At 44.4% G+C, this 16,084-nt stretch overlaps 1 protein-coding gene across 3 annotated transcripts; it reads left to right on the forward strand.

Moving 5' to 3' along the window:
- The first annotated feature begins 571 nt into the window (after positions 1–571).
- Positions 572–16,041, forward strand: LOC115196039 (integrin beta-6). Of its 3 annotated transcripts, none has more exons than XM_029756513.1 (16): positions 572–677; positions 3,966–4,041; positions 4,528–4,607; positions 5,090–5,288; positions 5,550–5,796; positions 6,304–6,469; positions 6,682–6,843; positions 7,133–7,228; positions 7,535–7,624; positions 8,968–9,102; positions 9,256–9,673; positions 9,832–10,054; positions 12,891–12,988; positions 13,887–14,003; positions 14,809–14,975; positions 15,077–16,041. In XM_029756513.1, the coding sequence occupies exons 2-16, from the start codon at positions 3,984–3,986 to the stop codon at positions 15,179–15,181; spliced, it is 2,361 nt and encodes a 786-aa protein (XP_029612373.1). In that variant the 5' UTR covers positions 572–677; positions 3,966–3,983; the 3' UTR covers positions 15,182–16,041. The 3 variants fall into 3 exon arrangements, with proteins under 3 accessions (XP_029612373.1, XP_029612372.1, XP_029612374.1); XM_029756512.1 differs by lacking the exon at positions 572–677 and adding an exon at positions 3,705–3,812; XM_029756514.1 differs by lacking the exon at positions 572–677 and adding an exon at positions 3,791–3,812 and having other exon boundaries at positions 3,969–4,041.
- The last annotated feature ends 43 nt before the right edge of the window (positions 16,042–16,084 follow it).

Genomic DNA, 16,084 nt, shown 5'->3' on the forward strand with positions numbered 1-16,084 from the left:
CTCTCTCTCTCTCTCTCTCTCTCTCTCTCTCCATATCTCTTTTATGCACACACACACACACGCACATTCCAATCATACCACCGTAGGGAAGAGACAACATTAATACAGTGTCACTCCTTTCATCTCTGACCTTCCTCTGCACTTGATTCAATTAACTCACTGGGCTCGATGTTCACTTCCGAACACAAGACAGTGACATAAACAACAAACACGCACACATGCCCTAAATATTTGTGCTTTACATCTTGACACAAGTTCCCCACAGGGAGCTGTAACCTACTGCCTCAACCAAGAGAGGGCAACACTGGCACATTTGGCCTGTCAGTCAATCTGGATCACTGCCACTCTGCTACCATCCCTCTCCAACGAAGGCGGCTGTTATTCGTATGTCTCAGACCCACCAGCAGTTGCTGCCATCAGTCATCAGCACCCCTCCACCCCCATCAGCCTGGGAGCATGGGCAGTGGGGAGGGTGAGAGGGACAGGCAGCGTCATGCTTCATAAAGCTGTCTGTTACTGTAGGTTTTTAGTTACTCCTGCCAAGGGCTGCAGTCGGAACTGGATGTTTTGAGGGCCGGCGGCATCTCCCTGATTCCTCTCCCCTCATTTTTTAGGCGGTGACGAGGACGCGGCGCCCCTTTGACAGGACAGCATGGTACTAGAGGAGGCCCCTGTAGGTGAGTTGGTCTCATTGCAGTGCCGACCGTTGTAATGTATTGTGTATTGACACGGCCTGCCCGGCACACACACACACACACACACACACACACACACACACACACACACACACACACACACTGATATATCTGTGATATCATATCACACAGCACTGCGTACAATCCGGAGCAGGCATCTCATTGTAAGGGATGACTAGGAGTAATGACTTGGATTCAGTTTCTTGGGAATCCCTAAACTTGACAGAGCCAATATCATGTTCATGTCTCAACAACGGGAGTAGAAGTAGGAGTCTAGTTAGGAATGCTGGCAGGTTTTGTGTGGGAGAGTCTTCCTCCCTCACAATGGGACGGATGGTGGGAATGAAACCTTGGGAAAGCAACATTGAATATGAAAATAAGCTTTTTCTATTTCTCACTGTATGGTTAGACATGATCATCTTACCCAAAGATTGGCTAAGGGTTTATTGACATACTGGTTAGGTAGGATAATTTAATGAAATAATGATTATCTAGGCTGGTTAGGTAGGATAATTTAATGAAATAATGATTATCTAGGCTGGTTAGGTAGGATAATTTAATGAAATAATGATTATCTAGGCTGGTTAGGTAGGATAATTTAATGAAAGAATGATTATCTAGGCTGGTTAGGTAGGATAATTTAATAGAATAATGATTATCTAGGCTGGTTAGGTAGGATAATTTAATGGAATAATGATCATCTGGGCTGGTTAGGTAGGATAATTTAATAAAATAATGATTATCTAGGCTGGTTAGGTAGGATAATTTAATGAAATAATGATGATCTGGGCTGGTTAGGTAGGACAATTTAATAGAAGAATGGACATCTAAGCTGGTAAAGTAGGACAATTAAGTAGGACAATTTAATGAATGACCTGAGTGGATTAGGTAGTACAATTAGGTTAGACAATTTAAGGAATGAATGGATGTCTTAGTTGTCAGACAGCAACAGATCAGATTTTAAAAGGTCACACTTGTGTAGGTTTTAAAGATTTTTATGGGTGGCCTGTGTACTTTCTCTGAACAGCGATGGCAAAACAGTACAAATGTTTGTCCTCTAGTCAGATAAAGAATGGAGGGAGCTGCAAAGTGGCAGAGGACAAGTGCTGTCATTCCGCTGTGACTCCATCCATCAGCTGAGATGGGATGACAGTAGGAATGACAGACAGCTGGGTGCCTCTGGGGGGGAGGAGGAGAGGAGAAAGGATGGAGAAAGGATGACGGTGGCTGAAGACTGGAGAAAAGACGAGTGGACAATAGGAGAGATTATAATGGAAGAACCATTTGGAGAGATGAGTAAATATGAGAGGAGAAGCGGAGAAGGGAGCAGAGGAGAGGGGGATAGTAACAGAGAAGGAGAGGAGGGGGTTTGGAGTAACAGATGAGGGGCTTACTGCGATTCGGAGGGGTGTGATGCTGCTTTAGTAGGATATTCCGTCTGGAACGGACAAGCTGAGAAATCCACACTGCAGCTGTCAATTGTTCACCACCTACACACACCGCCTGTTAAGACACACACTCCATGTGCTACGCACACACACATTCACCGCCTATTCACTCACAGGTTACATACACACACGCACGCGCGCACGCACGCACGCACGCACACACACATTACTTTCTGAGGATTTTTGTATTGAGCAATAGACTACTTTTCAAAAGAGCCCGAGATGTAGTTTTTGTCCCTACTGTTAATCATTAAATCGAAATGAACCCTTGAGATATGTACATTTCTGAGGGGTTTGTCATGTTAAATATTAACATCTTTTTTTTTCAGTTGCAGTATCTCATCTGGGTAATTCAGGGGTAATGACTTATGGTGTGGCACCTCTGGCAGTTGGTTGTCCCTATAAACAATGGTTATCACGTTGCCCTACACCCCCTTTTATGCATAGCTCCAGAATGGATCAGGTCACACTGCTATATGGGTCAATACAACATACAATAGAGTATGATGTGAAAGCCAACAAACAACAGTTGATGGAGACGTGTTATTGTGCAAAAAAATGCTACAAACAAGACAATGTGTGCAACGATATAATACATTTCAAGGACAGCGCAGTGAAGATATGATTAAACATATAATGCAACACGTTGACAGACAGGCAGTCATGACCCACTGAACTATGGGTAAGTGTTGCATATTCTGGAAGTTCGAAACTATGACGTTTTACAACCACTGGGATTTGACTTGATCGAGTTTATTTGGTCCTGTGTGGCTCAGTCGGTAGAGCATGGCGCTCGAAATGCCAAAGGTGGTGTGTCCGATTCCCGCTGGAGCCGCCCATATGTAAAATGTCATGCACGCATGACTATAAGTCGCTTTGTATAGAAGTGTCTGCTAAATGGCAAATATAATATTAATTTGTGATCACTAGGGAATAGGGCTTCTGGCCTATGTATTTATTAGGTTGCCACTATAGGTCATAAAGCATTAATACAAGGGAATTACCCATACAAGTCAATTTACACACCTTACAAATACTATGGCCTTCGTATCTGCGTCAATACTCATATTCAAAGTTTCAACACTAGCCTATATATTTTGCAGTGAATCAGAGGTCCTGTTATGGCCGATTTAAAATGAAGAATGATCAGTCCACATGACAGGACCTCTGATTCACTGTAAAATATATAGGCTAGTGTTGAAACTTTCAATATGAGTATTGATGCAGTTACGAAGGCCATAGTATTTGTACGGATTACTACATTTATGAAATATTGGTGAACGTTTGAAACACTATTTCAAAGTTTTTCATTTGTGTGTACAAATAGTTACATGGATTTGATCATTTATCCCATAACCTGCACTTCAATATTTGTTATAACAATTTAAGATTGCAGGCTAACAAATTATATTGATTTTAAAAAAGATACGTAAAAATTACAAGTTCATTTCTGTTATATTTCGATGATCAAATAATCTTCCATTGAAATAAAACCCAGTTCAATGTAGCTGTTGTCTGGCCACTCATAGCTCACGCCCGCACACTCACTTCTCACTCACTCTCTGTAGTCCCGTTCCGTTTATGTTCTCACCTGTACGGAAGTGAACATAAAAGGCTGGGCAGGTAAGAATGTCTGAACCACGCAGGCACTCAACGTCTTTCCTGCCAGGTAAGAAAGACGGCGCATTCTCTTGTCGTTTAGCCTAGAGAGTGATACCAAGAGAAGCTTACTAAGGCTGGAAATACCTATTTGTTTTGTTAATTTTACTGTACATATGAGAGTTTCCAGAGAATTTGTTGTTGTTCTTTCATATCCCTATAGTAGTAACCGCGAGGACCAATGGGGATTGCTGTACTTCTGGTCCTGATTCTTCGGCATTGGATCAACAACGTGGAGGGTAAGACTAGAGACCGGATCGAATGACTTTGATTAATTAAATAACTTCTCCTTTCAAGGTGACATGTAACTGCAGTATATCCAGATTTTCCCCAAGATTATAATAGCTTTATTGTACTTTTATAGAGGTAAATATTCCACGTCATACATGAATACAATGTATTGATTACATTTCAATTAGTTTATTTGATCCAGTGGTTTATATATACAAATATTTATTTATAACCCCCCCTCCCCCACCCACCCACTCACAATTATTATTGTGATTTATCATGATAACGTAACCTAGCATTTGCTCTAGTTATTCATGCGCAAATTAACCAGGCGCATCACAAAGACAGAGGCGCTTAACAATCACTCATATACTGATATACAAAAGTATTACATGCCAGGCAGCAGTGCCGTGAGAACATGTAACCAGTGCTAGACAGGGCCAACCACGCTGACCACTTCTATATTCTATATTCCCCGTGTGGTGTCCATGTAGGAACATGTTCGGTTGGCAGTGCAGTGACTTGTGACGAGTGTCTCCAGCTTGGTCCCCGCTGTGCATGGTGCACACAACAGGTAGGCTATACGTCTAGGGCAGGGGAACCCAATTACATTCAGCCGTGGGCGGATGTTTACTTAAGCGGATAGTCGGGGGCGGGGCGCGCATTATAGTTATAAATAATTTGTGCACTGCAAATTGACCGTAAGAATTCCAAACAGATAAATATTTGACAAAAACAGAAGAATTTCAAACTTGAATTACATTGGGACACGATCACATAGGCCTCTCTATTTATGCGTGGGAATACTATTGAACAGAGTTCCTGAGTAAAAATAACGTTGACTCCATTTTCTGCTGATTGTACAGTCTTTTATGTCCAAGAACGAAATGTATATATGTCTAAAAAACATATATCTATATTTTGCACAGAACTTTGGGGGCCGAATAAAATCACTGCCTATTGACTGACGAAACACCAGTAAAATATGTTAGAGTGTCTGTGTCAGATTGGCTGTAACGTGGGAGTAAAACCTTGTGGTGTTTTTTAACCTCTCAGAATTTCACAGACTCGTTTTTAATCAGTGAGCGATGTGACACGCCGTACGTCCTCCAAGAGAGAGGCTGTCCCCAGGACCAGGTAGAATTCCCAGTGACCAACTCCGAGGTCCTCCGGGACCAGCCTCTCGGGAAGAAGACAGGAAATACCAACATCACACAGATATCCCCACAGAAGATGGCCCTCAAACTCAGAACGGGTAAACCCTCATTTATACAGTTACTGATGGAGACCTGGGGCAGTCGCTGTGTCCATTATTTATACAGCTATTGATTTGAAGTTGATTTAGAAACTCTTTTTGATGAACGAAGGATGTTTAATTTATATTTTCACACCATTTGTCACATAAAGATAATAATATGAATCGAATTTCTCACTAGCATGGTCAGACCTTGAACTGAACGGAGCCCGGCGAGAGAGACAGAAAACACTCTGTTCTGTTTCTTATTTTTTCTTTCAGGCAGTGAGGTGACCTTCCAGATCAGCGTGCAGCAGACAGAGGACTACCCTGTAGACATCTACTACCTGATGGACCTCTCAGCCTCCATGATTGACGACCTGGAGATGATTAAAGACTTGGGCTCCACCCTGTCCAAGGAGATGGCAAAGCTCACCAGTAAATTCAGACTTGGATTCGGGTCCTTCGTTGAGAAACCAGTCCTCCCGTTCATTAAGATCACTCCTGGAGAGCTGGAGAACCCTTGTAGGTAGGGTACAGTGTGGTCGGGAGAAATGAAATGAAAACCACATCCTCTATGGTTGAAGTACAAATGAAGAGCACTTTCTTTATATAATAATATATAATATGCTATTTAGCGGACACTTCAATCCAAAGCGACTTACGGTCATGCGTGAATATGTGTGGGTGGTACCAGGAATCAAAACCCACTACCCTGGGGTTACAAGCGCCATACTCTACCGACTAAGCTACAAAGGACCATCTTTCTGTGGAAGAGACAGATTTTCTCCCTAAAAGAGCTTAGTAAACGACACAGTGTTTTTGAGTATGTTTATAACAAGCTTACTTGTTGTAAGTAATAGTAATATCTAGTAATAATTCGTTAGTTAAACGGTGATGGAAATATTTACCCGCCAAAGTCTTATCTGTAGACATGGAAAGTCATGGAAAGTTCTGTTGTTTTGAATTTGTCTTAGAGTGGGAACCCTGGTCATAGATGTAATACGCTATGTTTCTCTATGGTATTCCCATGCAGGAGTGTGGATGAGAGCTGTCTGCCGACGTTTGGATACAAACACGTCCTACCCCTCACCAGCAGCACAGAGAAGTTCAACAATATCATCACCAACCAGCGTGTGTCTGCCAACATCGACCTGCCGGAGTGTGGCTTCGATGCCATTATGCAGGCTGCTGTCTGTGGGGTAAGTGAGAGAGTCTGTGGTTCAGGTTTGATTTGATTTGTCCCCAAAGATGGTATTTTAACAGAAGAGAATAGAGTTGAATAGAAAATAATACTGCAGAATAGAATATAAGGTAATAGAATAGCTTTATTTTTCAAGGGAACTTCGGGTGTGCTTTGACAACGGACTATTGTATTATTGCGGTGTAATAATCTCTCATCTCTCCCTGTTAGGACAAGATAGGCTGGAGGAACGACTCCATGCGTCTGTTGGTGTTTGTGAGCGACGCCGACTCTCACTTTGGGATGGACAGCAAGATGTCAGGCATCGTCGTCCCTAACGACGGGGAGTGCCATCTGGACAGCAACAATGAATACTCTATGGCTGCCCATCTGGTAAGGGGACAGTCACATCAGATTCATTTATTATTTCTATGACTGGGGTTGCAGTACAAGGATTCACTGTTTATGATACTATAACATGGCATTCATTCCTATCCATGGTGAAGGAGTGTCCCTTTACTGTAAAGACTACTGGCTCTTTGGGGTCTAGGCCGGGTGACTGTAAATCACTTTTTATTACTGTTGATGTGAAAAGGGCTTTAGAAATACAATGTCATTGTTTCATTCATTGGGATGAAATACGATCGTCTGAGGTTTTAAAATACTGACTTTGTCCATCCAGGAATACCCAACTCTGGGACAGCTGATGGATAAACTGGTGGAGAACAATATCCTGCTTATATTCGCTGTGACGGAAAATCAGAAACACAACTACGAGGTGAGAGCGTCTCCTTCTCCCTCCGTTGTCCTTTTCCCAACAGCAACGTGACGCTAACCTGTTAGAAAACACCGGGTTGACACGAGGTATGCGGCAAGCCGGTTATGAAAGGGAGAAGGAAAATGTATCTCTGTGTATCGGTGAGGTTAGCATATTTGATTTGCTAAGTGCTCTCGGTGGACGTGTTGGAACAAGCGCTCTCTTCTTCCTGTTTTCGGGAGAACTTATTTCCTTATGATGTGGCTGTGACTGGTCGATCGACCTACATGAACAGTAACCGTGTGTCTGTTGTGTGTTTTATTGCAGAACTATGCAGATTTCATACCTGGCGCCACGGTGGGGGTTCTGGAATCAGATTCAAGGAACATCCTGGAACTGATTGTGACGGCGTATAAAGTGAGAACACGATTCTGTCACTGTGGGTGTACAGTGTGTTCGTTAGTTAGCAGGACTATTGAGACTTGCCGAGTACACGGACGTAGTGACCTCTGTCTCGGTCCCTCGGGTTAGATATTTCCTATCTGTTTATCTCTTCTCTCTCCCTCCTCTCCCCACCACCCCTCTCCCTCCTCTCTCTCATCCCTGTCTCCCCGTTCCTTCCCCCCTCTCTTCCTCTCCTCTCTGCACCTCGGTATGCTGTCAGCAGGTCTGTACTCGCCCCTGCTGTTTGATCCTTTATCGTGGCTCTGTGTTCCTCCCTACAGTCTAATCCCTATTGGCTTCAGGCCTACAGGCAGCGTGTGTGTGTGTGTGCACGAGTGTATGCACGAGGGTATGCGCGAGTGATGTGTGCGTGCGTGTGCGTTGAGGGGGACGAGAGCAGACCCACAGCTTCTAATCGCTTCATCAGACACTTCCTGAAGAGCCTACCATAGCCAAGTCACGTCTGGCTCCGCTAGCTATGCCAAGGGGCTTCACTGAGAGCTTTATTCAACACCGAGCTAATGGCAAAGCACTTAGCATCTAGCATCTAGCATAATAACAAATGTACAGGACATACTTTATGTGAAAGCTATTAAGAGGTTAGCCACATTACCGATGTAGCTTATTTTTGTGATAGCTAGATATTGATTTACTGCTCCTTATAGCACACTGTGCGTGTGTACACTGTGTCTCAGCTCAAGCTGTTTCTCTCAAGCATCACACAGACCACATCTTCCCCAAAGGCCTGAAGGAACTGAAAGGATAAAAATGTCAAGTACTCTGTCAACACTGTACTCACTTAGAGAAAGAGTTATATTGGAGTCTTATCTACCTCACTATAGCCTGTGGTGATTGGCTACTAACACCTGGGATACCTGGGAGCTTGACAGAATACCTGGGAGGTTACTGGGATCATGACTCAAACCACTCAGAGAAAGGGACTTACCCATATAGTGGAAGACTAGGAATGACTAGGCCCAGCTGAGTAAACCTCAGCAGTGTTGGAGCATACTGTAGACTTAAAAAGTGTGTGATAAGTCAGTGGTTGCAGAAGATTATAATGGTTCCCTTTCTCTCTTTCACACACACGCAGACACACACACACACACACCCACCCACACACGCACGCACGCACACACGCACACACACACACTCCTATTATACCCCCCCACACTAAAGAAACAGCATAATCCATTGAGTGTGAGGTAAAATACAGCATTGAATAAACTAACAAAAAAAACACTTACCTGAACTCTTCCCTCACGAGGTCCAGGACCAGACCATGGCCCCGTTATAGGTTCCCTTTGTGTTTCCAGGAGCTGCGGTCTGAGATAGAGCTGGAGGTACTAGGAGACACAGAGGATCTACAGATCTCCTTCATAGCGATCTGTCAGGATGGGACGGTACTACCTGGACAGAAACGATGCTCCAACGTCAAAGCTGGAGACACGGTTTGTTCCTGTTTTGCTCGTCAGTTGGTCAGTGATGTTAAAGAACAATATTCCTATAGTTTCATATTGTCGTAACAAGTTTCCAACTGACTATACAGCCACCTCAATGCATGTATGCTATAACATCCACCCTTCAATCTCTGTGATTCCCAGGTCTCCTTCAACGTGACGGTAGAACTCTCAGAGTGTCTCGACGGTCCCCAGCGTTTCCTCATCAAACCGGTGGGCTTTCAGGACCCCCTGGAGATAGACCTGGAGTCCCTGTGCTCCTGTGCCTGTCACCAGACCCCCGAGCCCAACAGCAGCCACTGCAGCCTGGGCCGGGGATCTCTGGAGTGTGGCTCCTGCCTGTGTGATCCAGGGTACATGGGTTCCAAGTGTGAGTGTACGGAGGAGAGCGTCCAGAGCAGTAACTGCAAGGCCAGTGGCGCTCCGGAGTCCTGTAGCGGGCAAGGGGAGTGTTACTGCGGCCAGTGTGTGTGTCACCCGTCTAGTTTCGGACGCGTCTACGGGGCCTACTGCGAGTGCGACGACTTCTCGTGTGTGAGGTTCCGAGGGTTGCTCTGTGGAGGTGTGTACGCCAGGTCGAAACACGGACTCTCATGACGAGCGTTGTGGTTTCACCTCTTCCTCTTTTGATGAAAACAGATAATGTACTGACATCACAATGACTCAGTAAGTAGTTACTTTCTTGTGTGCTAATGTGCTAATGTGTGTGTGTGTGTGTAGGTCACGGGGACTGTGACTGCGGCGAGTGTGTGTGTCAGAGTGGCTGGACGGGGGAGTACTGTAACTGCAGCAGCAGCAGAGACACGTGTGTGTCGGAGGACGGAGCGCTGTGCAGCGGACGGGGGAAGTGTGTGTGCGGGAAGTGTGTGTGCTCCATGCCCGGAGCCTCTGGAGCCACCTGTGAAAGGTGCCCCACCTGTGGAGACTCCTGTAACTCTGCTAGGTAAGAAGAACACACACCTGTCCAGTTTCCCAGTGGGTCATATATATACAGTGCCTTCAGAAACTAGTCATGCCCCTTGACTTATTCCACATTTTGTTGTGTTACAGCCTGAATTCAAAATGGATTCAATAAATACAAATTCGCACCCATCTACACACATTACCCCATAATGACAAAGTGACAACATGTTTTTAGACGTTTGTGTTGAAACTTAAATCCAGAAATATCTCATTTACATAAGTATTCACACCCCTGAGTCAATACATCTTAGAATCACCTTTAGCAGTGATTACAGCTGTGAGTCTTTCTGGGTAAGTCTGTAAGAGCTTGGCACACCTGGATTGCACATTATTCTTTTTAAAATTCTCCAAGCTATGTCAAGTTGGTTGTTGATCGTTGCTAGACAGCCATTTTCAAGTCTTGACATAGATTTTCAAGCCGATATAAGTAAAAACTGTAACTAGGCCAATCAGGAGCATTCAATGTCGTCTTGGTAAACAACTCCAGTGTATATTTGGCCTTGTGTTTTAGTTTATTGTCCTGCTGGAAGGTGAATTTCTCTCCCAGTGTCTGTTGGAAAACAGACTGAACCAGGTTTTCCTCTAGGATTTTTCCTGTGCTTAGCTCTAATCCATTTATTTTTATCCCTCAAAAAACTCCCTTGTCCTTGCTGATGACAAGCATTCCCATAACATGATGCAGCCACCACCATGCTTAAAAATATGAAGACTGGTACTCAGTGATGTGTTGTGTTGGATTTGCCCCAAACATAACATTTTGTATTCAGGGCATAAAGTTAATTTCTTTACCACATTTTTAACAGTTTTACTTTAGTGCCTTATTGCAAACAGGATGCATGTTTTAGAATATTTGTATTTTATACAGGCTTCCTTCTTTTCACTGTCATTTAGGTTAGTGTTGTGGAGTAGCTATAATGTTGTTGATCCATCCTCAGTTTTCTCCTGTCACAGCCATTAAACTCTGTAACTGTTTTAAAGTCAATATTGACCTCATGGTGAAATCCCTGAGCGGTTTCCTTCCTCTAGCAACTGAGTTAGGAAGGACGCCTGTATCTTTGTAATGACTGGGTGTATTGCTACACCATCCAAAGGGTAATTAATAAGGCATTGGAAAACCTCCCTGGTCTTTGTGGTTGAATCTGTGTTTGAAATTCACTGCTTGACTGAGGGACCTTACAGATAATTGTATATGCGGGTTACAGAGATGAGATAGTCATTCAAAAATCATGTTAAACACTATTATTGCACACAGTGACTCCATGCAACTTACTATGTGACTTGTTAAGCACATTTTTACTCCTGAACTTATTTAGGCTTGCCATAACAAAGGGGTTGAATACTTATTGACTCAAGACATTTCAGCTTTTCATTCTGAATGAATTAGTACCATTTTGTAAAAACATCATTCCACTTTGACATGATGGGATATTGTGTGTAGGCCAGTGACACAAAATTCAGAATGTGGAAAACCTCATGGGGTGTGAAGACTTTCTGAAGGCACTGTAGGACATCTGTTTCAGGAAACAGCGACTGTAAACAGTACAGCAAACAAATACAGTACTGAAAGTGATGAGATCCCAACACTTATAGCAAATGTCTAGACCACACTAGCCCACATCCTGTGAAACCTTGTTCCTGTTCCAATAATAACCAATCATGTTTACCTACAATATTGAGAAGCCCTTTGCTTTTTATTTGACTAATCGATTCTTGCCGGTCTTTACGTTGATTAAGGGTTGTTGTTTCTTCCAAGCCAGGTTTGTCACCTCTTTTCAGTACTGGGATATAGTGTTCACCTCATCTTGTCTGAATTTGTCTGCTTGTTCCTGAGGGCGTGTAAAGACAGCCAACAACAGTGCTGGACTATTTCCTTTCTCCATTGTAAAGGACCTGTCACACACAGTCCATCTGACACCACCATTATGTGCTAGACTACACAGAGAGAGAGGGAGAGAGAGAGGGCGAGAGAGAGAGAGAGAGAGAGAGAGAGAGAGTGAGAGGGGGAGAGAGAGAGAGAGAGAGAGAGAGAGAGAGAGAGAGAGGGGAGAGAGAGGGGGAGAGAGGAGAGAGAGGGGGGAGAGAGGAGGGGAGAGAGAGAGGGGGAGAGAGAGAGGGGTGGGGAGAGAGAGTGAGGGGAGAAGGGAGGAGCGAGAGAGAGTGAAGAGGGAAGAGAGCAAGAGAGGTGAGAGAGGGGAGGAGAGGAGGGAGGGAGGAGAGGAGAGGAGGGGAGAGAGAGGGGGGAGGAGAGAGAGGGGAGAGAGAGAGGAGAGAGAGGGAGAGAGAGGGAGAGAGAGGAGGAGAGAGGGGAGAGAGAGGGAGAGGGAGAGAGGGGAGAGAGAGAGAGAGAGGAGGGAGAGAGAGAGAGGGAGAGAGGAGAGAGAGAGGGAGAGAGGGGAGAGAGGGGAGGAGAGAGAGAGAGAGAGAGGAGAGAGGGGAGGGAGGAGAGGATGAGAGAGAGAGAGAGGGAGAGAGAGAGAGAGAGAGAGATGAGGAGAGAGAGAGAGGGGGAGAGAGAGGAGAGAGATAGAGAGAGAGAGAGAGAGAGAGAGGGGAGAGAGAGAGAGAGAGAGAGAGAGGGAGAGAGAGAGAGAGAGAGGAGAGAGAGAGGAGAGAGAGAGAGAGAGAGCTGAGAGAGAGAGAGAGAGAGAGGAGAGGAGAGAGAGAGAGAGAGAGAGAGAGAGGAGAGGGCAACCTTGGGAACAAACTGAAATCTGGCTAAGGCTTCTTCTGTTCACTCTTTATCAGGGAACACAAATAACCCTCCTGTTAAGGCCAGCACTCAACACGTGACAGATGTATGTGTGTGTGTTCCTCAGGACCTGTGTGGAGTGTCATCTACAAGCAGAAGACGAGGCCACAGAGGAGTGCGTCCAAAGGTGCAGCATCCCTCACGTCTTCGTCAACAATTCCACAGGTTAGTTACTCCTGCCTGTCCGTCCGTCTTTCTGTCCGAACCGTTTATAGACACGAGTAGCCGAATCATGACTGATAGGATTCAAATTAATTCTGTGAAGAGCGAAATGAGAACTAGAGAGAGAGAACCTCAGAAACAGCATGACACCGACCTGTCCAGATTGACCGCTTGTTTTAATCAAATGTGTGATTGCTAGGCTTGATGCCAGACTATGTCTGCATCCAACAATGGTACACTGTTTCCTTGCCAACCTTGATGAAGAGGTTTCTGGGGGAACTTTCCCTTGTCTGGCCCTTTCTCTTCCCTTTTTAATATGATCACCCCACGTTGTTTGCCCCGCGTGGGTACTAAACAGACTAGCATGTAAAGTTCCCCCATGGGTCAGAGATCTGGAGGTATGCTGGCCCGTCCTGCGTCAAGAAGTGTCTCTCTTTGCCCCTGTCTTCACTCTCTCTCTTCAACCCTCTCCCTCTCCATCAGAACACTGTCTGGGTCCGGTGTTCCTCTGACACTAGACAAAGGGGAACATATTATTTACCATGTCCTACAGATGGGGCTATTGTGGTGCTGGTTGAAAATACAAGGAACTGATTCTTGTAGGTTTGTTCCTTTCAAGGGGAGCTTATTTTGAACCCACACTAATGCACGCTGAGAGGTGTGTCTGATCATCGCACCAGATCTTCAGGACTCAGATGTGAAATGCAATGGTGTGACACGCACACACGCACACACATTCACACAACATAGATCTTGGCCTTTGATATGGAAATAATATTGGCAGCAGAGTAGAGAGGAGGGTATCCTCTTACGTCCTATTACAATGCAGAGGGAAGTTGATATATGGCGTGTTCAGTCATCCCATGTTCATAGCTGTGCATGTGTCCACGTTCCTTTTCAGAACACGATGAGAGCCGGTCCACGCTGTGTACCCTAAAGAGCGAGAACAACTGCTTCATCTCTTTCAGTGTGGTGGCCGGAGACACGGGGAGCACTGTGTATAATCTAAAGATGTACGGTAAGGTCAAACGCCACACCTTGGGCCAGATTCACCGGGAGGTTTTTGAACGTCACACAACCGTATGAACAGTGAGAGAAGGAAGGTCGTGTAAGCGAAGGAACGAGGCCAGAGGTTTAAGTGAAAGTAGACAATGATGGGGAATCGTTTTATACAGTCCTTTCCGAAAGTAACGAGTTCAACTGGTAAAGGAGCTTAGTGAATCTGATGGGGCCGGTCTTACAGTAAGTCCGTTAACAGGCAGAAAATCTCTGGGAAACATTGGAAACGGAATGCCCAATGATCTGCTTGCCACATTATTTTTGCATGTTTTATTACCTTTATTTAACTAGGCAAGTCGGTTAAGAACAAATTCTTATTGACGACGACGGCCTACCCCGGCCAAACGCGGACGACGCTGGGCCAATTGTGCGCCGCCCTGTGGGACGCCCAATCACAGCCGGTTGTGATACAGCCTGGAATCTAACCAGGGTGTCTGTAGTGACGCCTCAAGGTGCAGTGCCTTAGACCGCTGCGCCGCTCTGGAGCAAATTATGAGTCTGATCACTGTAATGATCAGACTCATCATGTGACCAATATAAAATATATATTCATAACATTAGCATAAAAGTTCTCAATTTCTATCACAACCAGGGTAACGGTTACTGTAATGATCAACAAATTTATCTCGCTAAGTGTGCTAACAAAACTTGCTATTACAATTACACCTCGAAAAAGTGTCTCTGTGATGACTACGGACGTAACTGTGTGTGTGTGTCTCTCTCTCTCTCTCTCTCTCTCTCTCTGTCTCTCTCCATCCCTCCAGACTGTCCTGAGCCCCCCAACATAGTTATGATAGTACTGGGGGTCTCTCTGTCCATCCTCACCATCGGCCTCATCCTGCTGGTGGTGTGGAAGCTGCTGATCTCGGTCCACGACCGCAGTGAGGTTGCCAAGTTTGAGGCCGAGAGGGCAAAGGCTAAATGGCAGTCGGTAAGATGGTGTCCTTGTCCTCATTTGCTCTGTCTCATGTCAGTTACTTTGAAATTCTTGTATAATTTACTGTTAAACTGTTTTTTTTTCTTTCTTCACAGGGTACAAACCCTCTGTTTAGAAGCTCGACATCAACGTTTAAAAATGTAACTTATAAAAGCACAGGGGGACCGAAAGTTGATATTCATTCAATGGATGGCTACTGATGATGACATCAGCTTTTATATGTAAAATATTTACCAGCAGTTGAGTGCACTGGAAGTCCGTTAGGGCAGTTGTGGAGATATTTATGTTGTATAGTATCTATGTGTGTGTGTGTGTGTGTGTATTTGTGTGTGTGTGTGTGCGTGCGTGCATATGTGCGTGTGTGTGTGTGTGTGTGGTGTAAGGACAAATTGTAATCACCACATTGTGCAACATTGTATCACTCCAAAAGGTCTGGATCTTCTTCAGGGATCTCATATCAGCAGACAGACAATGGAATGTCTAGCTATGAATCATCTCTACATGAAATGACTTTGATTTTGCTGCTCTTAAAGTTGTCTCTGGTACAAACGCTCTGCTGAACTGAACACTGGATTTTCCCATTTAGGTTGTTACAGATGTAGGATTTTAATTTGATCACCCTGTTGCAGGAGAACTTTCCTGCAATGCAGGAAATGTAAAACTTGTAGTGTATTTGAGATTTTAAAAGGTTTCTGAAGTTTGTAATTTCCGCTTTGAAATGTCAGATTTGTCCTTTAATTGTAATCCACATAATCATTTACATTTCTGGTTGCTGCAGGGTTATTTTCTTGATGTAGCAAATTGGCTCAAATTAAGAACCTACATCTTTACTTTTTTTCATAGACTTTGGGTTGGGACATAGGTAGCCTAAAACTGAGAATAAGCTGAGTAGGCTTGATACTACTGCAATAATGTTTCATGTTTTTTGTATTATGAATGTTTTGTTTTGGGTTTTGAGTCGAGGCTGAGCCTTGAATTATGTAATCTTGATTGGAATAATTGATTAACTTTAATGTATGGCGCAAAAATAAAGTTGAACTTTTGAGTTGTTGCCACATCATCAGGTTCGTCATGTTTTGATTTATTATCGTTGAGTGTAAATT

The sequence above is a fragment of the Salmo trutta genome, chromosome 6 (assembly GCF_901001165.1).
Source record: "Salmo trutta chromosome 6, fSalTru1.1, whole genome shotgun sequence".
NCBI lineage: Eukaryota > Metazoa > Chordata > Actinopteri > Salmoniformes > Salmonidae > Salmo > Salmo trutta.